Source organism: Haliotis rufescens, unplaced genomic scaffold (assembly GCF_023055435.1).
Source record: "Haliotis rufescens isolate VD_foot unplaced genomic scaffold, xgHalRufe1.0.p SCAF_9, whole genome shotgun sequence".
Taxonomy (NCBI): domain Eukaryota; kingdom Metazoa; phylum Mollusca; class Gastropoda; order Lepetellida; family Haliotidae; genus Haliotis; species Haliotis rufescens.
The window spans coordinates 35,866,504-35,891,557 of NW_025964383.1; the positions used below are offsets into that span (position 1 = coordinate 35,866,504).

The window sequence follows — 25,054 nt, forward strand, 5'->3', positions numbered from 1 at the left end:
TGGTTAGTGGGAAGCCTACATGAGTTTGTTTCTTTTGTAGGTGTGTTGATGTTGATGCCGTGCGTTTTAAGTCCGGGTCAAAGGACCCGTCTGTGTATATGTGACACCAATTTGGCCATTGTTCGTGTATGTATGCTTGTGTGGTGGATTTAGAGGTGTTTGGGTCGGTTTCTTTATTTAGTTTGGTGGAGAGAGATATGTCGAATGTGTGGGTTTGTAGTTTGGGTATGAAAGAGTCGTTTGGTGCTGTGTTTAGTTTAAATCATTTAGGTTGTGAGTATTTGAGTAGTTTAGTATGTGTTGAGGTGAGGTGAAATGGGGTTTAACGTCGCGTCCAAGATTATTGCACTTATAAAGCGACGTGCATGCACGTGCCCGACAGGGTAACAACAAGTACCATCTATTAACGTCTTTTGGGGATCGAACCCCGGACCTTCCGCTCTCCGGGCGGACGCTCTACCTCTCGACCACATAGGCGGTCCTCGTATGTGGTGAGAAATTGGTACTAATTGATGGTTATTTCGAGCTACCGCTTCGAGCCCTTTTGGGCTAAGGCTGTTTTTAAGCATTTGTTGGATTATCTTGGGTGGAGGCCCAGTAATTTATTGTAAGTTCTCGGCATAGATCCAGGAGGATTTCGCCTGTTAGTGCCTGCAGTGATGTGGTCGGTGTGCCCCGTTGTGTGCGTGTAATTAACCTTAGTGCTTGGTATTGGACTGCGTTTAGTTTATCGTTTAATAATGAGTTGAGGGCGTTGTATATTTGGCATCCATAGTCTATTTTGGATGTAATCAGTGATTTGTAAAGTGACAATAGGGTCTCATCTGATCTGGATTTATTTCTTCGCAAATTTATTTGCAGTTTTGGCATTCGCAGTTTTGACGAGGTTTTGTACTTTATGATTTAGTTGGTGTGCTACCTTTAGATGTGTGTACACACATCGTCATTTGACTTATAGCCGTTGATAAAAAAGTCGTTACCAATCAGTGACTGACCGCTTTGACTGTTTTTATTACTACCCTTGGAACACAGAATGTAACAAATAAAGACAAGCAAATGATGTACACAGCAAGTCGTTCTGTATTATCAACCATAGGAAGCTAAACTACAATACCATTCCATATTCTCCAAAAAAATACAATACCATTCCATATTCTCCAACATACTACAATACCATTAGATATTCTCCAACATACTACAATACCATTCCATATTCTCCATCATACTACAATACCATTCCATATTCTCCAACATACTACAATACCATTCCATATTCTCCAACATATTACAAAACCATTCCATATACTCATACATACTGCAATACCATTCCATATTCTCCAACATACTACAATACCATTCCATATTCTCCAATATACTACAATACCATTCCATATTCTCCAATATACTACAATACCATTCCATATTCTCCAACATACTACAATACCATTCCATATTCTCCAACATACTACAATACCATTACATATTCTCCAACATACTACAATACCATTCCATATTCTCCAACATACTACAATACCATTCCATATTCTCCAATTTATTACAATACCATTCCATATTCTCCAACATACTGCAATTCCATTCCATATTCTCAAACATACTGCAATACCATTCCATATTCTCAAACATACTACAATACCATTCCATATTCTCCAATATATAACAATACCATTCCATATTCTCCAACATACTACAATACCATTCCATATTCTCAAACATACTACAATACCCATTCCATATTCTCCAACATACTACAATACCATTACATATTCTCCAACATACTACTATACCATTGCATTTTCTCAAACATACTACAATACCATTCCATATTCTCCAACATACTACTATACCATTCCCTATTCCCCAACATTCTGCAATATCATTCCATAATTTCCAACACCAAAAGCCATGATTGTACTACTGTCTGTATAATACCATCTACTAACTGTTCCACTTTGAAAAAGGCCTCTCTGAAATATCAATATTAATTTGTAAACCTTCAGATCGTAGATCCATACATTTTACGTTTCTGTATAATCAGTTGGATATTTATGTAAAAAATAAACCTCCTTCTTAATACTTTAGTCTTATGAGGCGTGTACCAGCTGTGCACATATAATCTAACAATCACGATTTCTACACAATAGACCACGTTAAGTTCTCGATTTAATGTTGAGTACGTATTACCACTGTGGACAAGGTATGCGTATGCGAATGTTGCAAATTCGTTTATGAGATTGTGCTTATTGCTAAAGAAAATAGACAAAAGAGTACCCTTTGCTCTGTAGCGCACCTGAATTATGAAGTAATAATTTCATAACATTTCAATCTTATTTTAGTTCAAATGTCTTTATTATAGCTACAATGGATATACTTATCATTAAACCGCCCGCATGTTGTCAGAAATGAGCGGCCTACTGCAACTTCATAATAGTAGTTATGGTGTCTTTAGTTGCCGTATACGGTGTCATATTAGGTTAGCTGAAAAATATTGGGCGAGGCGTATACGGCAACTAAAGACACAATAACGAATTTATTATGCCGAAAATTACATTATTTGGTGTCTTTATCGCACATGAAAACTTGACACTTACAACTGGTATAAACGACAGGACCAGTACATATCTTTCCGAAACAACGCTTTAATGTAACAACTGAATATATAATGCACTAAATGTGAACGTTTAAACAAGTATTATAGGTAAAATGGATAGCATTTTCATAACAATGTGACGTGAATTGCATGTTAATTTCTTGTTTGTGACGTCATCCTATATTATATTCTTTGACGTTGCTATTTGTAAATCAGTTACATCCGTTGTAAGTTTTTTTTCTCTTTAATTATTAATAAAGTCATGAACGTGGTTTCTTTGAAAATTAATGTCTTTGCACATCACAATTAAAGATATTAAAACACAAAACAGTGTCGAATGACGAATTTCTGTACCAGAATTGTTATGTGAAATATGTGAGGTGGGTTTTGGTCACTGACGGTACACCGATTCATATTTGGTCAGCAACAATCATCTTCGATGTATAGGGTTAGTAGTTCTACTCTCTGATTGGTCAATCTCACTTTCAAGCATAATAATGCATACGATTGCTTGACGAGAGGCCATTATCACGCTCGTTGTTAGGTGACGTCATATTGATGTTCAATAGTGACGTCATCTGGTTTGTTCTATGACGTTTTCACATTTGTAAAAGAGGGGCAGTGATATTCGTTGTGTGTAAATGTGTACAGTAAATGTTTTAAAAGCGATATTGTCGTTTATTCTTATTTGATAACAAATTCTACCCTTTTTAGTTATAATAACGGCAACGCTTTTTGACAGAGATTTATCATTTGCAGAAGCCCTCTGTCTTTTACACTGCCCTCCTTTGCCGGGCAGTTGATGGAAGAACTCGGGCTTCTGCAATTGATAATGCCCTGAAAAATACAAGTGAGTTAAGGAAAAAATGATGCAAATGATTATGTTAAAAAGAAACATTTTGGACAACGATGTTGAGTGCAAATAGTGATGCCACTAATTTACTGAATATTGGTATTTCCATACCCAACTCTTACGCGACTTAACAGCAACAGTCAACTGTCGTTACAATTGGTATATTCAATTTACAAAGGTTTATGGGGACATTTCTTAGGGCAATGAAATCAATAATTAGTCTGAAATGATCAGTCACACAACCTTATATTGCTAATATCTTCAAATCTAAACATATTAATATATTAAATACTGAAATCTCTGAAAAGTGTTGGTTTTCATTTTGCTTTGATAAATACATCAGCGTGCAGGAGTCCTTGATTGTTGAGAGGTACGTATTTGATCTGACAAATTTTAACTTGGGAGCCCTTGGTTTTGAAGCTGTCCTATTGTAACGATCGCAAAGCAAAATATTTCAGGCAAATGTCTCAGCAAAACTGACAGAAATTAACATCATGATTATTAATATTCGTAACACAATTTGGTTGAGAACACGTTTAGATTATGAACATGTTTGGGTTTTAAACAATTCCAAACATGTTTAGGATATAGACATATGTAGTGATCATAACACGCTGTAATTATCGGATAAGGTAATAAACACGTTTTTTTTACAACAGTGTGACCTATTAAACGTCTTCTGATGAAATTACATTAATTATCTTGGGGCCAAATCGGACTGAACACAGACCAAACCAATCTGATGGAGACTATGTTAAGAATGTAGAGGGGAAATGGCTCCACTTTGAGCAACGTGCTTGCTTTAAATAGCAAGATCTGTGACACTATGAAGTGGTATTTAGGTAGATATGATACAAGTCTATACATGTGAACACATTTCATGATACATCCGTGAGGTTTTAGATGTTTTTGACGGCAAGTCGGACCGAACACTTGTGATGTGACTATGTTGAGGGTAGGTATGGGGAAATGAGATTCACTTTAACCACCGTGTCTGCTTTAAATACGATGAACAGTGACATTTTAAAGTGGTATTTACTTAGCTATAGTACTATGCTATAGATGTAAGTCCTATGCCGGACAGATGGAAACTTGTATCCTGATAGTTGGAAGTATTGGATACATTTCAAATCCTATTTCGTTTAACGATTCCTATTTTACATGTAACCTAACTCAGCCTCGCTCACAGACAGCTAGACTTCCTGATTATCAAGCGATTAGCTTGTAAATGCGTTGAGATGATGTGTCATTCCGTAATTAGTGCGATGTTCTAGTATAAGCATATCCACTTAGACAGATGTTAATAATGATAACGCTCGAGAGATAAATAAACGCAGGTCGGGTTGGTATTTGTTACTTGGTTATAGATAATGGTTAATTATAAGTTGACATTTTTAAACAGTTTTTAACAAGATGAAAGAAATATTGGTGAAGGAACAGACTAGCAATTAACACTATAACCGTGATGCAATCGCGTTACTCAATAAAACCAAAAGTAACACTATATCAGACGCCGTTTGTAACTATTTATTTCTTATCTTATGATATCGGTAAATCATTTATTGATTCCAAAGAATGAATTTATATCTCAAATTTGATTTATGACATCATGTTATATTTATTGATATTTATATAGCATTTGTAATATTTTAAAAATCAAATGTAGTTTTTGATATATCACAAATTGTGAGAATTACATTCCCTAGAGTCTCAATTTACACAAACTTGACGATGACATTAGAATTTTCCAGGATCATGTATTCTCTTAACACCATCGCAAAAGATCACGCAGAAGCCAATGGTCGTATAAATAAGCTGGAAGAAAGTGATCACAACGGTACTCATATTTTCCAACAAAATCACATCTGAAAATGAGACATCATCAAGTACATATCATAAATCGTCAGGAAATTAACAACGCGCTGGTGCACGTGCGTTGCAGACACACGTGACGTTGCTAATGAAAAATTTGCATACTCGTATATGCAAGGGGCTGACGTATGGTTCTCAGTAGGAAGTGACAACTTGGAGACGATGGCTTGCAGTATATACAATTTTACTTTATACAGGTAGATATATACATATAAAAGACACTATGTGCCAGGTCAGCACATGGTGGTAGTGGTTGTTGTCTTGGTGCCCCGGAGCACCCAGCCTAACCCTAGCTAGGCTAGCTAAGGGTAAGACCTTTCTCTCTCTCTCCCTCTCCTTTTCTGTCTTTTCATTGATGGTGCTGGATCAAGGCTTATATAGCAAAGGTCAATTGACATTTAGTAAGTAAATGTAAACAATAATTCATCAGTGACATAATTGCACAACTCGTTCTGGGTGGCAGACAGTCGATGTACAGTAAAATAGGGATTAACAATAAAGATTAGCATCTTATAAATAAGGCCAATTAAATGTTTCAAGACATATAGATGACATGGCTCCAGAGTAATACGCCTTTAAATGTTCATTCAGACAATGGTTGCCGTAAATCATATAAAAAATTTAAAAAATGACAATATAAAAAAATGCTCTCCTTGTTACAACTTCCAATCTCCGCTTAATGTGGGTCCTCCTTGGGTCAAATGTTTGTTCTCTCTCTAATGAGTGTGTTGCGCGTTGCACCCGAGTGGCGAACGGGGTGCACACCCGTGTTCAACGGGTTGCCCACGGATGGCGTCACGCGTTGCCCATGCCGTTAAAGGGAATGAACTTCTAGGCAATAGTGTATACATCACTATTCACAAATATACTATATATATCTGTGGCTTCAGTAAATAGTGATACAGGACTGGGTTCAGTTACGAGACATATTGAAAGGGTTAAATTGCAGCATTATAATTTTACAAAATGTGGATAATACAGATGCAGTTAAGGCAATTGTTAGCCGATAGGAATTATTTCATGGCGGGGTACTTTCCAGTTTTTCGGTGCACATTGCCATATTAAATCACACGAAGACACATTCTCCCTTCCTTACACTATTTTGAAATAGGAAATTTGGACAGGACACATTATGAAAATGGCAAAGGCTTATTCAATTCAGGAAATTATTCTTTATTAGTGGGAATGCCTCAAAGACAATATCAGGATGTATATATCTTCATGTAGTTCCCCCTAATTCTAATAAGTAAATGTTTTTAATTCTTAGACTGGATATGAACAAGAACGTTTATGGAAAAATAGAGACTTTCCCTGGTAATAGTATGCAAATTAACGTCAAACATGAGTAGCCTTTCAAGATGGAGGGTTGGTGCACACAATGCATTCATTCCTCTTCTGTCCATCCTGCGCTCACGTACCCCGTACTCTGTGGTACATTTCGATTCAGAAAGATGTTCAGGGAGTCCTGTGTGATAAATAGAGGCACACCCCATGTACGCCGAGGGCGATGGGATGGCCTAGTGATTAAAGTGTTTGCTTGTCACTTCCCACGTGGGTACAATGTGTGAAGCCTATATCTGGTGTCCCCTGGCGTGATATAACTGAAATATAGCTACAGCAGCGTAAAAACAACATGCTCACTCACTTGTGTACCCATTAGAAACAAGGAGCACATATATGACAACTGTGACTGTAAGGACGTATGTTTAAAGTTAATATTAAAATCATTCTTCTTTTGACCTTGGTTTCCATATTTAGAAAATCAATAGACTTAGTAAAGTTCTTCAGAATACAACCATCCTAGAATCATACTTATTAAATTCCTCTGGGGACCAGGGTAACTATTTGTAACCAGGGTTTTGTTGTCTTAAGAAGCATTACATTGCATTGGGTGGTCAGTCTCTCTGTCATTGTACCCCTTAGTGTTGGACCTTACTGGTTTGACTGGCCCTATATTATGCCGTTAAATGCGGCCTAAAAGAACAATCACCGACTCACCTCAGCAAATATCAATATATTACTGAAAATAATTCACATTATTTTTACAGCAATGGCTTCGCTGAGGTTTGGTCTGATGCTGGCACTGGTGTTTATCATTGGATATTACGCTTACTGTAAGTATTTATGGATGCTAGTGTTAATCACTCGATGTTACTCCCACTGTAAATATAAGTTGGTGCTGGCGTTAATCACGGATTTTAACCTATTGTATTTGTTGTTGTTACTGTCAATCATTGGATTTAACACCTACTGGAAGTATTTGTTGGTAGTGGCGTCTATCATTGGTAGGTGTACTACTTGCTGTAAGTATGTACTGAAGCTGGTGTTTATCACAGAATATTACACTTATTTGCAAACGTAGAAAATGTATTATTCATTACTCAGTCATGTACGTGCTCTTAAATGAAAGGGGGCGGTGTGGTTTTCTGATGGTTATACGCGTTCGCTCGTCACGCCGAAGGCCCGGGTTTGATTCCCAACATGGGTACAATGTTTGACAATGTGTGAAGCCCATTTCTGGTGTCCCCCGCCGTGATATTGCTGGAATATTGTTAAAAGCGGCGTAAAACCATACTCACTCACTCACCTACATAGATGCTTTTCCTCACTCGGAATGAGAATTGTGCGGAGCTGGTTGCTGGCCGCTATCGGTACGTTTGCTGATTAAAGGTAGAAATCATTAAATATACATTGACTGCCATCGGGAAGATTTGTGTTTAAGCAGAATAATAATTAAAATTATGAGATATATAATAGAATTACAACAATGTGTACATGCGCGTGGAAACATTTGTCAAATTCAGTGTCATACTTCATAAAAAAACGGCATTATGCACGAATGACACTTTATTTAGATAATTGATATTATATGTTACAAATAATGCACAAATTATCCTTAGTTAAGCCTTTGAGTCTGTGGATGAGGATTCCAGGTCGAGTCGGTGGTAATATTAGGACAACTTTTTTCTATTGACAGACGCCAGTAATCGTATCCATAATACCTCACTATCATAAGGCATTTTGGTTGTTGTAGTTTATCCTACACCATTTGGTTAATCCGCAGAAATGAAAATTGTTTTTGTAAGCAATAAAAAGTGAAAGAAATTATCAACAGTTCTAATATTCACTTTCTTGAAATCAATACATACTTTCAGAAAATTCAAACAAAACTGCATTGTTGTAACCGTGTGGGAAAGTAGCCCCTGATGACTTGCGTGAGTGTGTACAGTCAAAGGGTGATATTGTGTGAAGTCGCTTATTAACCATCGGAAAATGGATATGTTAAAATGGACTAATTACATACTCTTCTCAGTTAGTTATTTTCAAATATTATAGTTATTTCGAATACTACACAGAATGATTGGCCAACTGTATTCTTTTTCTGGAATAATTACATTCGCAAGTCATGTATCACAAAAAGTGCATGTTTTGTAACATTAATGTGCAGGTGTAACGATCGTAACAATGCTCAGTTAATTATTTTGTCCAAAATACATACATTAAGATGTACAAACAAAAGAATATTCTTTTGCTCATGAGATTAAATTTACAATACAAAATATTACGCAAATATTTCAACAACAATGGCATGTTTAAAACAAAATGAACAGTGTATTTTCGTGTTTTATATCTAAAACAACGTTTTTGACTACTATGCGACTACTGGATTTAATAAAAAATGTCTTTCCACTGAAGATGAGCGTAGAAGCCTATTCAGGCAGAAACTAGATGAAGCCGCTTGTTATGAACCGTCACGAAGCCACTGTCTCCATCTCATTGTTTCGGTAAATGTTCAAAAATAATGTTATGCATTTCAGGATTTAAATACAAATATAACTGAACAAATAACATATCGAGATATTTAACTAGTAGATCAAAGATGACACGTTACAAACTATTGTTTAAAAAGATACAAATGATGTAATTTATATTCAATTATCCGTAAGTCCCATAACCGTCTCAGAAATAGATGTCTCCCTCTCATTATTTATACATTTTAACAAATGTGATGGAATCCAGCCTTTATATCAAACTCAAACTGAAAAACAAACAATACATCAATATGTCCATACACCAATACATCCATACATCAATATGTCCATACACCAGTACATCCATACATCAATATGTCAATACACCAGTACGTCCATACATCAATTTGTCCATACACCCGTACATCCATACATCAATATGTCCATACACCAGTACACCCATACATCAATATGTCCTTACACCAATACATCCATACATCAATATGTCCATACACCAGTACGTCGATACATCAGAATGTCCATACTTCAATATGTCCATACACCAATACATCCATACATAAATATGTGCATACATCAATACATCCATACATCAATATGTCCATACACCAGTACGTCCATACATCAATATGTCCATACACTAATACATCCTTATATCAATATGTCCATACACCAGTACATTCATACATCAAAATTTCCATACACCAGTACATCCATGCTTAAATATGCCCATACACCAATACATCCATACATCAATACGCCCATACACCAATTCATCCATATATGAATATGCTAAGGCGTTTGACTCAATTAACAGAAACATGTAGTGGTCCCTTTGCAAATCTCAAGGTATCAGTACTAAAATTTGTAAATTACTATGTTGTATATATCACAATGTGAAGGTCTGTGTTCGAAACAATAACACCTTATCTGATTCCTTCTACTGTAATATTGGGGTTAGACAAGGATGTATTCTAAGTCCATTTCTTTTTTCGTTTTTCATAAATGAACTTTCGATACAAATATCTGAAAATTGTAACGAGGGTATCCAACTCCATCCAGAAACTATTAAACTTTTCCTACTCCTTTTTGCTGATGATATAGTTATGTTCTCGAGCACAGTACCTGGACTTCAAAAGTTAATAAATGAACTTGAGTATTATTGTAACAAATGGAAATTGAAGGTCAATATCGATAAGACAAAGGTTGTAGTTTTCAAAAATGGAGGGAAATTATCAAAACGAGAAAAATGGCTATATAAAGGTGAAAAACTTGAGGTTGTAAGAAGTTACAAATATTTGGGGGTACATTTTACAAATCGACTTACTTGGTCACTGCATTGCAACAAAGCTGCACTACAAGCCAAAAAGATTTTAATTGGCATTTTACAAAACCTAAAACCCCTTGGAAATATTAGCTTTGAAACATTCTCTAAGATTTTCGACACTAAGATCAGTCCTATTTTACTCTATGGTGCTGAAGTCTGGGGCCTAGAGAACTATGATACAATAGAGAAGGTACATCTATTTGCGTATAAAAGATTTCTAGGAGTAAATTCCAACACTCCAAATGTTACAGTTTACGGGGAATCTGGGAGATACCCAATGTATATATTCAGTTACATAAAAGTAATAAAATATTGGATAAAATTGCTTAAAATGCCAAATACCAGATTCCCAAAGAAATGCTATAACATGATGATTCTTTACGATAGCAGAGGTAAAAATAACTGGGCCTCGGGTGTCAAAAAGATACTCCAATCTTGCGGGTATGAGTACATTTGGAGAGAGCAACATGTAACAGTACCAGATCGTTTTATATATAATTTAAGACAAAGGCTAAAAGATATGTATTTTCAAAAGTGGTACTCTTCACTAAACTTACATAATAAGTTAAAGCATTACACCTGTTTTAAACCATTCATTCTGACCGAAAAATATCTTTTGGATATAAATGTTAAGAAATTCCGAACAGCACTATCCCGTTTCAGATGTAGTTCTCATGACCTTCTAATAGAAAAAGGTAGACATTTAGCGATACCAAGGGAAAACAGATTGTGTAAATATTGTACTTGCCAAGAGATAGAAGATGAATACCATTTTTTGCTAGTCTGTCCATTGTTTGCAAATATCAGAAAAGAATACATACATAAATATTTTTATCTGAATCCTAGAATAGACAAATTTTATATCCTCATGTCATCCCAAAATGAAACAGTCACAAAATATCTTTCAATGTGTATATATCATGCAATGAACATCAGATCCTCTGCACTATAGATGTGGTATTTTGTTACGATATATGTAATTCCTATTGCACCCATTGCTACTGTATGTATATATGTACTATAGGCCTATGGCCTTTTCAGTACTTGAAATAAAGATTGACTTGAATATGTCCATACACCAATACATCCATACATGAATATGTGCATACATCAATACATCCATACACCAATATGTCCATACACCAGCACGTCCATACATCAATCTGTCCATATACCAGTACATCCATACATCAATATGCCCATACACCAGTACACCCATACATCAATATATCCTTACACCAATACATCCATACATCAATATGTCCATACACCAGTACGTCGATACATCAGAATGTCCATACTTCAATATGTCCATACACCAATACATCCATACATGAATATGTCCATACACCAATACATCCATACATCAATATGTCCATACACCAGTAGGCCCATACATCAATATGTCCATACACCAGTTAGTCCATAGATCAATATGTCCATACATCAGTACGTCCATACTTTAATATGTCCATACACCAGTACATCTATGCTTCAATATGTCCATACACCCGTACATCCATACATCAATATGTCCATACACCAGTACACCCATACATCAATATGTCCTTACACCAATACATCCATACATCAATATGTCCATACACCAGTACGTCGATACATCAGAATGTCCATACTTCAATATGTCCATACACCAATACATCCATACATGAATATGTCCATACACCAATACATCCATACATCAATATGTCCATACACCAGTAGGCCCATACATCAATATGTCCATACACCAGTTAGTCCATAGATCAATATGTCCATACATCAGTACGTCCATACTTTAATATGTCCATACACCAGTACATCTATGCTTCAATTTGTCCATACACCCGTACATCCATACATCAATATGTCCATACACCAGTACACCCATACATCAATATGTCCTTACACCAATACATCCATACATCAATATGTCCATACACCAGTACGTCGATACATCAGAATGTCCATACTTCAATATGTCCATACACCAATACATCCATACATGAATATGTCCATACACCAATACATCCATACATGAATATGTCCATACACCAGTAAGGCCATACATCAACATGTCCATACAATATGTAAAGCAGTAATCGTTAAACGAAATAGGATTTGAAATGTATCCAATGCTTCCAACTATCATGATACAAATTTTCATCTGTCCGGCACAGCACTTACATCTTTAGCATAGTACTATATCTAAGTAAATACAACTTTAAAATGTCACTGTTCATCGTATTTAAAACAGACATGTTGGTTAAAGTGAATCTCATTTCGCCATACCTACCCTCAACATAGTCACATCACAAGTGTTCGGTCCGACTTGGCCCGGGCAGTTACAATCAACTTAAACCTCCCATGTGTATCACCAAATGTGTTTACAGTAGTAGTAGTAGTAGTAGTAGTAGTAGTAGTAGTAGTAGTAGTAGTAGTAGTAGCAGCAGCAGCAGTAGTAAGTAAATATATTTCTCTTCTTCGTATATCACAATAAAATTTTGGTTGTTTTCTTCAGCTCCACAAAATAAATCATACCGTAAATCTTCATAAAAACTAAATTGTAGAAAAAAGTGACATTCATCTTCCACCAAATCACAATCGCAATATTTACATAACCTTTCCGATAGTGGTATATAAGGCTTGGAATAACTGCCTGTCTCAACAAACAAAGGTAAAATTCCACATCGAAACTTGGCTAATAAACGGTGGTGGTCTCTATACATAATATTTTGAACATAGAAATCAACAGAAAGTGCACACTTATATTTTCTGTAAGTACGTAACTTATTTCAATTTACGTTACCCGTATCAGTCCAAAGCGAAGTGTGCCAATTAACCGCGTCTTCCTGAAAGAAAAAGTTTTTAATATAGGAAGTGAGTACAATTATATTGGTTTAAAAGGTTCATTATTTTACTATCCAAAGATGTTGTAAAACATCCAGACCATCGGTGAAATATATTAGACAGACGCTCTTGCTGCATAGATTTAAGTCTAAAAAGATATCTGAAACATTCTATTTTCTGAGTAACCAAACCTGAGCACCAGCCCATATCACCTCTACTTGCAAGAACAGGAGTATATTGATTTAAACATCCTGGCAGCCTTATTTTGCCCAACAACTTCTTTCAAACTATGTAAGCCCCATATACTGGAACCAGTAAACAAAACTGGTTCAACCAACTTCGTAAAAACATCATATGACGTTCCATCAGAATAAATATACTTAGTGTAGAGAGGAGATAGCACTGTTCTATAGGACCTACACTATTCTTTCACGGTCTTATGTTTGTCTAAATATTCGTTTAAACACAATCATAGATAACCATGAGTGCTAGCATAAGAAATGTGAGTAATGCCACACGAAAAGTGATAACAAGATCTAGCAACAGATTTCCTCCGAAAATGGACAACTTTGGTTTTGTCATCATTAATACTAATACGCCATTTTAAACACCAAGTACTTACAATATCTAACATATTTTGGAGATATGTATCCTTTGGAGCTTACGACGCAATATGATCCGCGTATAACAAGATGGATAACATTTCGTTATCCAATGGTACACCCCATTTGCGATTCGTTATCTCCGTGGCAAGATATATAGACTAGTATTATATCAACCTATATACCACTTTAAAGTGTCACAGATCTTGCTATTTAAAGCAAGCACGTTGCTCAAAGTGAAGCCCTTTTCCCTCTACATTCTTAACATAGTCTCCATCAGATGTGTGCGGGCTGTGTTCAGTCCGATTTGGCCCCAAGATACTTAATGTAATTTTATCAGAAGACGTTTAATAGGTCACACTGTTGTTAAGACGTGTTTATTCCCTTATCCGATAATTACAGCGTGTTGTGATCACCACATATGTCTATGTCCTACACATGTTTGGAATTGTTTAAAGCCCAAACATGTTCATTATCTAAACGTGTTCACAACCAAATTGTGTTACGAATATTAATATTCATGATGTAAATTTCTGTCAGTTTTGCTGAGACATTTGCCTGAAATATTTTGTTTTGCGATCGTTACAATAGGACAGCTTCAAAACCAAGGGCGCCAGAGTAAAAACTTGTCAGATCAAATAAGTACCTCACTAGAATCCAAGACTCTTGCATGCTGATATATTTATCCAAACAAAATGAAAACCAACATTTTCAGAGAATCCAGTATTTAATATAGTTCTGCCATTAACGTCTGCAAATGATTATGCTCTGACACAAAGCGCTGCCGTTATTATAGCTAAAATGGATAGAATTTGTTATCAAATAAGAATAAAGAACAATATCGCTTTTAAAACATTTACTGTAATCAACACACAACAAATATCACTACCCCACTTTTACAAATGTGAAAACGTCGTAGAACAAACCAGATGACGTCACTATTGAACATCAATATGACGTCACCTAACAACGAGCGTGATAATGGCCTCTTGTCAAGCAATATCATGCATTATTATGCTTGAAGGTGAGATTGACCAATCAGAGAGTAGAATTACTAACCCTATATGAGCACGTATACCGTCAGTAAAAATCCAAGATGGCCGCGAATGACGTCACACAGCAATAGAATAGATAGCAGACCGTAAGGGTAAGGCTATCAAGTAACAGTTGCCCGCAGATTTCAGATAAAATGCTGGCAATACTTGTTTAAACGTTCATATTTTTTATTCCATTGTTAGCATTTATGTTTACATTGAAGAGTTGTATCGGAAAGGTATGTACTGGCCCTGTCGTTTGGACCGGTTGTAAGTGTAAAGTTTTCCTGTGCGCTAAAGACACCAAATAATGTAAACTTTTCGGCATAATAAATTCGTTATGGCGTCTTTAGTTGCCGTATACGCCTCGCCTAATATTTTTCTGCTAACCTAATATGAAACTGTATGCAGCAAGTAAAAAGACACCATAGCTAATATAATTGACTTACAGTGGCCCGCTCATTTCTGATAACATGCGGGCGGTTTAATGATAATTTTATCCATTGTAGCTATAAAGATATACTCTTAAAAAAAAGAAACGCAAAACGGATATTTTTGGCCAAAAAAGAAAAAATGGCGGACCAAGATAACAGAAGTGAAAAGAAACAACGTCATAGGCCGCTTGCAGGCAGGGGAATCCCGATCAGTTGGTTTAGCGACGAATCAAGATTTCTCCTCCGTCGAGGGAATGGAAGAGCATGGGTTTACAGACGTCGGGGAGGACGTTAGGCCGGAAACTGTGTACAGGAAGTGGACAGGTTTGGTTGGGGTAGCATTATGATGTGGGCGGCTATCTCTCATCATGGCAGGACATGTTTGGTCCATATCAACGAAATTCTCCTACCATGCGTCCTCCCAATTGTAACAAACGGCAACGGTGTATTCCAGCAGGACAACGCTCGACCGCATACAACACGGATCACAAGAGCCTGTTGACACAACGACAACGTTGATGTTCTTCCCTGACCCTCTGGGTCTCCCGATAGAGCACCTGTGGGATGAAATGGATAGACGGCTACACCGACGTCAACCACAACCCTAGACGTTGAAACAGTTGGTTTTTGCGTAGCAGGCCGAGTTGGCTACCATTCCCCAGGATGTGACTCGCATACTCGTCTTCCATGGGCAGGACATTGTCAGGCCGCTATGGATTCCAACGAGGGACATACGCTGACCTTCACCTTGGACTTTTCCTATGTACCGATAACTGAGATGACTACAATCACCAAGTCGTCTCTCAACAACATTTTGTCTCAATACCTTGTACGGTTCCTCGTATAATTATTTTTTCCTATCTAGCACAAATCTGGCTTTGCGTTTCTTTTTTGGGAGAGTATATTTGAACCAAACTAAGGTTGATGTGTTATCAAATAATTACTTCATTATTCAGGTGAGCTACAGAGCCTTGTGGCTCTATTTTTGCAAAAGGTACTTATTTTGTGTGCTATTTTAAGTAATAAGCACAATCTCATGAGCGAATTTTCAGCGTTTACGCATACCTTAGCCACAGTGGCAATACGGAGTCAACAATAAATCGAGAACTTTACGTGGTCTACTGTGTAGCCACCCTGATTGTTAGATTTGATGTGCACAGCTGGTACACGCATTATAAGACTAAAGTATTAATAACGGTGATCTAGGATCAAGTAGATCTTGAAAGATTAGTGTTATCGGTATACAGCACACAACCAAACCATTAAACTAGTGACATATTTGTAACAGAAAGTCAATAAAACTGAGACTGTATAGTAACATCATACATATAAATTGAGTTTGCATGAAATGATACAGTTACTATTTCAGAGAAACCTTTATTCAAACAGCTAAGACCTACTGTTACGAGTTGATTTCTTAATCATATCCTTCATGGATTATCTTTAAGTATAAAAAAATAACAAGACGGTCACAATATGCATGAATGATGTTGGTAAAGTAACAAATTACAACCCAAACATGTATCTGTTCTTTGTACTGACTGAAACAAATGTTACCATGTATGTTTGTGTTATTAGAGTGAAGAACGGGGTGTTTTATTCATATATAACAAACAATTTCGACCAATTTACAGTGGTGAATTCATGATCATTGATTTCATTTGTAAAATATGTTGAAGTTTATTCATTTTGTTCGTACACAACTATATTGTTCATCAAAGAGATGGGATAAATAAGAGGACCGCTGTAAGTAGACCGTTTTAATTAGAAAAGAGAAAAGATTACTAAGTATTGAAAATTTTGAATTTGAATCATAACATTTGCTCGAAAAAAAAGTTACATATTATATATACTTTAAAAGAGACCTGCGCAGTATTAATAGAATGTGTTATAGAAAATGGTACACGTATAAACATGAAATATGGAATATATGCCTCAAATTTCACATACAAGTAAATATATGTGAAATATATAGTGATGCCACAAAAGGATTGCCAATGATAAACATACATGCAAAATTCATTCACAGACACAACCCATCTATGTCCCATATATGCTATACATATATGCCCACTCAGGACCAACTCAGAGCCTATGGACCAATACGAAAGGGTCTACAAAGGGCTACCCAGTTAGGACCCTTTTCCCAGCCCAGATCATATTGAAGTGGGCCTGAACATTTACGACCGTTCTAAGTAGTATGTGTGCCCATGCAAAACTACTGTGTAATTACAAGTAATGCAAACGCCGCTTTGGACTACAAAAGGTTTGATTCTAGAGGTTTACAAGAACAGTATTTCAAATAATTGAACATGAACAAAGCTAATTTTCTGAGAACAATAAAGGAAAGACAAAACAAACTTATGGTAAAATATTCACTTTGGCGCACGGACTCCGTTATGGCTCTGTAGGGGACACGGGTGGCCCAGTCGTCTGAGGCGCCGCGATTCACTGTGCAGTTGCGTCCCTTGGGCACGCCAGAAACCTATGATTGTGGGTTCGAATCCTGGTTCGCCCCGATTATGTTTCTAGGTTTGTCAGCACCATACCCGTGCTCGTGGGTTTCACCGTAGTGGTAAACGTCTGAGACCTGCAACACTTCGGGCTTTCCTCCCACATTAAGCTGACACGCCGCGATATAACTGGAATACTGTTAAAAGCGGCGTTAAACCCAACTCACTCACTCATTATGGCTCTATATTATCTTCAAGTGGGAAGAATCATCTCTTTTCATTCATTTTTGCCATCCCTTCACTTAAAGCAACGTGTTTGGATTAAATACAAAGATCTGTGACGAAAAGGTGGCATTTAGGTAGATGACATATTTTTCTAAATATCTTTACGTTTTCATTGATACGTATGTGATGTTTTAGTTGGTTTTGACTAAGCCTAACCAAACACTTCTGATAGATAGGAAAAGTGGCTCTACTGTAAGGAATTTTTTTATGGAACCACGTGATGTGACTCTGTAATGTGGTAGGTTGGTACATATATTTTATCAATCTAAACGCATTTCCACATACACATGTGTCTTTTGTTTGACTGGATAAATCCTGTACAAACGTACGAGTATTTCTAATTATAGGGTGTTGAGTTTTTTGAAAATATAATGCTTCACGCCAATTAGCGTATTGTCACGAATATTTATTGCAATATTATAAACTATAAGGCATAATAGTGCCCTGTGTCAATCAAGACATTAGAAGAAGAATATGTATGTCTTTAGTGGGATGTCTTTAAATACATGCTTGTATTGAGAGTATATAGACACTTTAGATGTTATTCAGTTAATGTTATGCACATAGACACTTCTAAGGATGCACATTTCTTTTTAATTGTACTTGTAGTAATTTTATCAGGGCTGGAAGCGCTTTAACAGTTATTAACACGTGTCGTGTCAGTCCATTTGACATTCGAAAGTATCCACTTCCCGAATAAAAAACATTAAATGTTTGTTTAACATGAACGAGCAGATGTTAATTTCAACATGTTATTATGCAACAAGTACTTATGTAACAGCTTTATGTCCTCATTCCCCTGATCATCAGTGTATTGCTTTAAGGTGTAATTAGTGGTTTTAGCCCTCTGTCCCTGCCTTCAATGTGTGTGTTCGGAAGATGGCGTATGGTATACTAGTATATAGCAATCAGTGGTTCAACTGTAGCCATCTCAAAATCAGAAATTAAAAGTGTAAACATGCAAAAAATCACAAAAACTCAAATAGCCAAATCCAAAAACTACTCAGGAAACCACTAACCTAACCAAAAATTTTCCATCCATCAAAAAAAAGTAATCACTAAACTCCAAACAGGACACACCAACCTAAATAACCACCACACATCGAACCGCATTACAAACTACCCTCAGTCAAGGCTCTCACTCTAGAAGCAATACTAAACCCACAAAATAAACTAGAAAACTTCAAGGCCTTAGGCGTATTCTTAATCAAAACGGAACAAATAAAACGCATCTAAAAACAAAATAATCTACCAAATCAAAATCACATAAACAAACAAACATCCACCATACCCAGCTTCCTTAGTTCTCCTCCCCAACCCCATCGGCATCTATTCCAAATCTCAAAATTCCCAAATTCTATATAAGCAACCCCTAAAGCCCCCTCTTGGGTTGCACACACCACTTTCGCCCCTTTCGGAAACACATTAAATGGCCTGGCCGGGCGAAATACGAAATACGCATCAGTCGGAAAGCGCACGTTAAATCTCCAAAGTAAGTAAGTAAGTAAGTCAACTGTAGCATGGCATTCTTCAAATTATGAATTTTATAAACGATTGTGTTATTAATTTAGATGTGACCATTGATGTGTAGAATATCTTACTGCAGTCGGGTAAGATTGAACAGATTAGAGGTGCAGTGCACTACCCATGGATATTAAGTTAACAACCCCAGAGAGTACGTAGTGAACATCTTAACAATGTGTCTGGCTTCTTAATGCTTAATTATTTTTTCTCAAGAATGTGTTTCTTATACAAGTGCTATACAACATTTCAACATTAAACGACATGAATATTCACACATAAAGCCCAGCGTAAGAAGCTAAATGTAAATACGTTTGACTATATGACAGATGTCAACACCTTTTTACTCGATAACATTTAGATACAATTAAACGATAGTAGCTTGAGATTGAAAGCACTACAAACGGTGTATTTGGTATAATCGATGGTACATAATGACATTTAGAAAACATGGTTAACTCGTTAACAGATTAATATTTGTCGATTTCTATTGATTTTCAATTTCATGACCCAAACGGATATAGTTTTTATCCAAACGGATATAGTTTTTATCCGTTGGCTTTACCCTGCCGGGCAACCTACCCATTTTATGAAAGATCACTATATCCGTACATGAAGATTTCTATTCATCAGTATATCCATACATGAATATGCCCATGCATCAGTACATCCACACATGAAAATGCCAATACATCAATATTTCCATATATGAACATGTCAATACATCAGTATTTCAATACATGATCATGCCCATACATCAGTATATCCCTACATAAACTTGCCCATTCGACAGAATATCCATACATGAAGATGTCCATACATCAGTATATCCACACATGAAGATGTCCATACATCAGTATATCCATACATGAACATGCCCATTCGACAGTATATCCATACATGAACATGTCCATACATCAGTATATCCACACATGAACATGTCCATACATCAGTATATCCATACATGAACATGTCCATACGTCAGTATATCCATACATGAACATGCCCATACGTCAGTATATCTATACATGAACATGTCCATACATCAGTCTATCCATACATGAACATGTCCATACATCAGTATATCCATACATGAAGATGTCCATACATCAGTATATCCACACATGAACATGCCAATACGTCAGTATATCTATACATAAACTTGCCCATACGACAGTATATCCATACATGAAGATGTCCATACATCAGTATATCAACACATGAAGATGTCCATACATCAGTATATCCATACATGAACATGCCCATACGTCAGTATATCTATACATGAACATGTCCATACATCAGTCTATCCATACATGAAGATGTCCATACATCAGTCTACCCATACATGAACATGCCCATATATCAGTATATCCACACATGAACATGCCCATACGTCAGTATATCCAAACATGAAGATGTCCATACATCAGTATATCCACACATGAAGATGTCCATACATCAGTCTATCCATACATGAACATGTCCATACATCAGTCTATCCATACATGAACGTGTCCATACATCAGTATATCCGTACATGAACATGTCAATACATCAGTATATCCCTACATAAACTTGCCCAAACATCAGTATATCCATACATGATCATGCCCATACATCAATATATTCATACATGAACATGTCCATACATCAGTATATTCATACATGAACATGTCCATACATTAGTATATCCATATATGAACATGTCAATACATCAGTATATCCATACATGAACATGTCCATACATCAGTTTATCCATATATGAACATGTCAATACATCAGTATATTCATACATGAACATGTCCATACATCAGTATATCTATACATGAACATGCCCATAGATGAACATGTCCATACATCAGTATATCCATATATGAACATGCCCATACGTCAGTATATCCATACATGAACATGTCCATACATGAGGGAGGTCGGGTAGCCTAGTGGTTAAAGCGTTCGCTCATCACGCCAAAGACTCGGGTTCGATTCCCGAAATGGGTACAATGTGTGAAGCCCATTTCTGGTGTCCCCCGCCGTGATATTGCTGGAATATTGCTAAAAGCGGCGTAAAACCATACTCACTCACTCACTCCATACATGAGCATGGCCATACATCAGTATATCCATACATGAACATGTCCATACATGAGCATGTCTATACATCAGTATATCTATACATGAACATGTCCATACATCATTATATCTATACATGAACATGTCCATACATCAGTATACCCATACATGAACATATCCATACATGAACATTTCCATACATCAGTATACCCATACATGAACATATCCATACACGAACATGTTCATACATCGGTATACCCATACATGAAGATGTCCATACATCAGTATATCTATACATGAACATGCCCATACATCAGTATATCTATACATGAACATGCCCATACATCAGTATATCTATACCTGAACATGCCCATACATGATAATGCCCATACATGAACATGTCCATACATCATTATATTCATACACCAACATGTAATACGCCAATATGTCCATACATCAACGTCAATATGTCCGTAGACGAATATGTTTGCACAGTAACATGTACACACGCAGAAGTTATCATTTAATAGTGTTTTGCGTTGGTACATATCCTGTGTTAGAAATACACACTATGAGGCTGAGGCTAATAAACTGATAATTATAGCTACATACCGAGAGTTCATAACGAAACGTCAGTGTCTTTTCTTTGATGAGAGGGTTTCTCACCGACCTTAGCGTGTAGGGATGTGATGTCCTGGGCAGGAAATGACAGTGTTTTGAGTACTCTTCTTTAATTAACTAACGTGTTTGGCATCCCTAATTAACCTTTACTAATTCATGTTAAACCAACACAGGTTGTTTCCTGCAAGTGAATGTCATAGGACTGACACGACACGTGTTAAAACTGTCAAAGCGCTTCTAAAATTACAACACATACTATAAATTTATAGACTAGTATTATATCTACTTACTTACTTCCTCACTCACTCACTCGGTTATTTTACGATTGTGTAGGAATAAAAATGGCCCCAAATCTACTTAAAAAATCTCTAAACAAAATACAGCAATGGGCTGACAAATGGGGCTTCTCCCTTAACCCGGAAAAAACAACAGGAATAGTATTTATACAAAAAACATGAAACCCGCCTCCCCAAAACTCCAGCTAAACAACAAACCAATCCATTTCCTAAAACAAACCAAATTCTTAGGACTAATTTTCGATGAACATCTCTCCTGGGACACTCACATAAACAACCTAATATGTAGCAAAGATCTAAATACGCTAAGATGCCCAACTGGCTCAAACTGGGGGGCCTCTAAAGACACCCTCCTCTCACTATATATATCACTAAACAGATCCAAACTAGACTACGGCTGTGCCATATACGACACCCTAAACAAATCCCTCAGACTCAATCCAATATCAGGCTCTAAAACTAATAACACGAACTCAACATGGCACCTCCTACGCTTCACTCCAGGCCTTAAGAGGAGAATTGCCACTCTACGTAGGGAACAATTCACCCTAAATTTCTGGGCCGCGTCTCAATCAAACCCCCTAATCCAAAATCTAATAAACAAAAATATCAGCCCAAAAAACTAAGCCGTAGCTCGAAAACACCCTCTACTTAAAGAATAATCAATTACTTAAATGAACACCAAATAAACAATCTTAAACAAAACTGTTAACAATCAAACATCTTCACCCCAAAACTTAAAACACCCAAAATAGGCATAACACTAGCTAGCACAATAAATAAACAAACCGACCCAAACATCACTATCATACTATCATACATACACGAAAATTGGCCAAATTGGTGTCACATTTACACAGACGGGTCATCAGATCCGATCTCAAAACACACAGGTTTCGGAGTCCACATCACACAACACAACGAACTAAAGCCACACAATCCTTCCGACTCCCAAACAATCAATGCATATTCACGGCCGAACTAATGGACATGGCCTCAGCCCTTCATATTCAACAATCTAAAAAACACCAAAAAATCTTAATACTTACCGACTCGCTCAGTGGACTGCAAGCCCTAAAAACAACAAAAACACCAAAAACCGCCCTAAACTCATAAATCAAATACTAAAAAGCTCAAACGACTTATCTAAGGCAGGCAAACAAATAGTATTCATTTGGATCCCCACCCACGTAGGAATGTACGGCAATGAAAACGCCGATAAAGCAGCTAAACTATCCCTTAAATCCTAGAAATAAGCTTAAACTTACCAATCTCAAAATCAGAAATTAAAAGTGTCAACAAGCAAAAAATCACCAAAAAATAGCATAACTTATATCTAAACTCAAATGGCCAAATAAAAAAAGTTCTCAAAATACCACTACCAAACCAAAAAAGTCTACATCCGTCAAAACAAATCGACAGAATAATCACTAAACTCCAAACAGGACACACCAACCTAAATAACCACCTCAAAATAAAAAAAACAACACGCAACAGGAAACTGCCCACACTGCAAACAACTAGAAACCCCAGAACACGCACTCGTACACTGCGCCCACTACAGAACTACATGTATACTACAAACCACCCTCAATCTAAATAAGGATCTTACTCTAGAAGCAATCCTAAACCCACAAAATAAACTAGAAAAATTCAAAGCCTTAGACATAGACTACCAAATCCAAATCACATAAACAAACATACTACCATACCCAGCTCCCTTAGTTCTCCTCCCAAACCCTCTCGGCATTTATTCCAAATCTCAAAATTTCCAAAAATTCTCACTAAAACCACCCTGCTGGGTTGCCAAACAACTTTTCCCTTTTCGGAAACACATTAAATTGCCTGGCCGGGCCCGTGTGCGAAATACGCTGGAGTCGGAAAGGGCACGTAAAATCTCTAATATAAGTAAGTAAGTAAGTAACTTTAGTGTCTCATATTGCGGTAGCAAACACGGTGCTCAAAGTGAAACCCTTTTCCCTCTACATTCTCTCTATCAGAAGTGTTTGGCTTGTGTTGGGTCCGACTTGGTCTGGGCTGTCAAAGTCTTCTATTAACAAACAGATGTATCTTCAAATGTGTTTACATCCCCATTAGTATTAAATCTACCTATATACCACTTTATAATGTCACGGTACATCGTATTTAAAGAAAACAAGATGCTCAAAGTGAAGCATTTTTACTGTATTTCCTTAAGAAAATCCCTGTTAGAAGTGTTCGGTCCGACTTGGCCCGGGCTGTCAAAATCAACTTAAACCGCACAGATGTATCTTCAAATGTGTTTAGATCTATAGACTATTGTTATATCTACCTAAATACCACGTAATAGTGTCTCAGATCGCGGTATATAAAGACAACAAGCTGCTCAAAGTGAAGCCCTTTTCCCTCTACATTCTCAACATAGTCTCTATCAGAAGTGGCTTGTGTTGGGTCCGACTTGGCCTGGTCTGTC

General features: G+C 36.7%; 1 protein-coding gene across 2 annotated transcripts in view; it reads left to right on the top strand.

Moving 5' to 3' along the window:
- LOC124147819 overlaps positions 1–25,054 on the top strand; it is a 165,921-nt gene that overhangs the window by 133,640 nt on the left and 7,227 nt on the right. For both annotated transcript variants that reach the window (XM_048391521.1, XM_048391519.1), the window contains one exon: positions 7,382–7,447. In XM_048391521.1, coding sequence (XP_048247478.1) covers positions 7,382–7,447 — 66 coding nt within the window. The remainder of the gene's footprint in view (positions 1–7,381; positions 7,448–25,054) is intronic.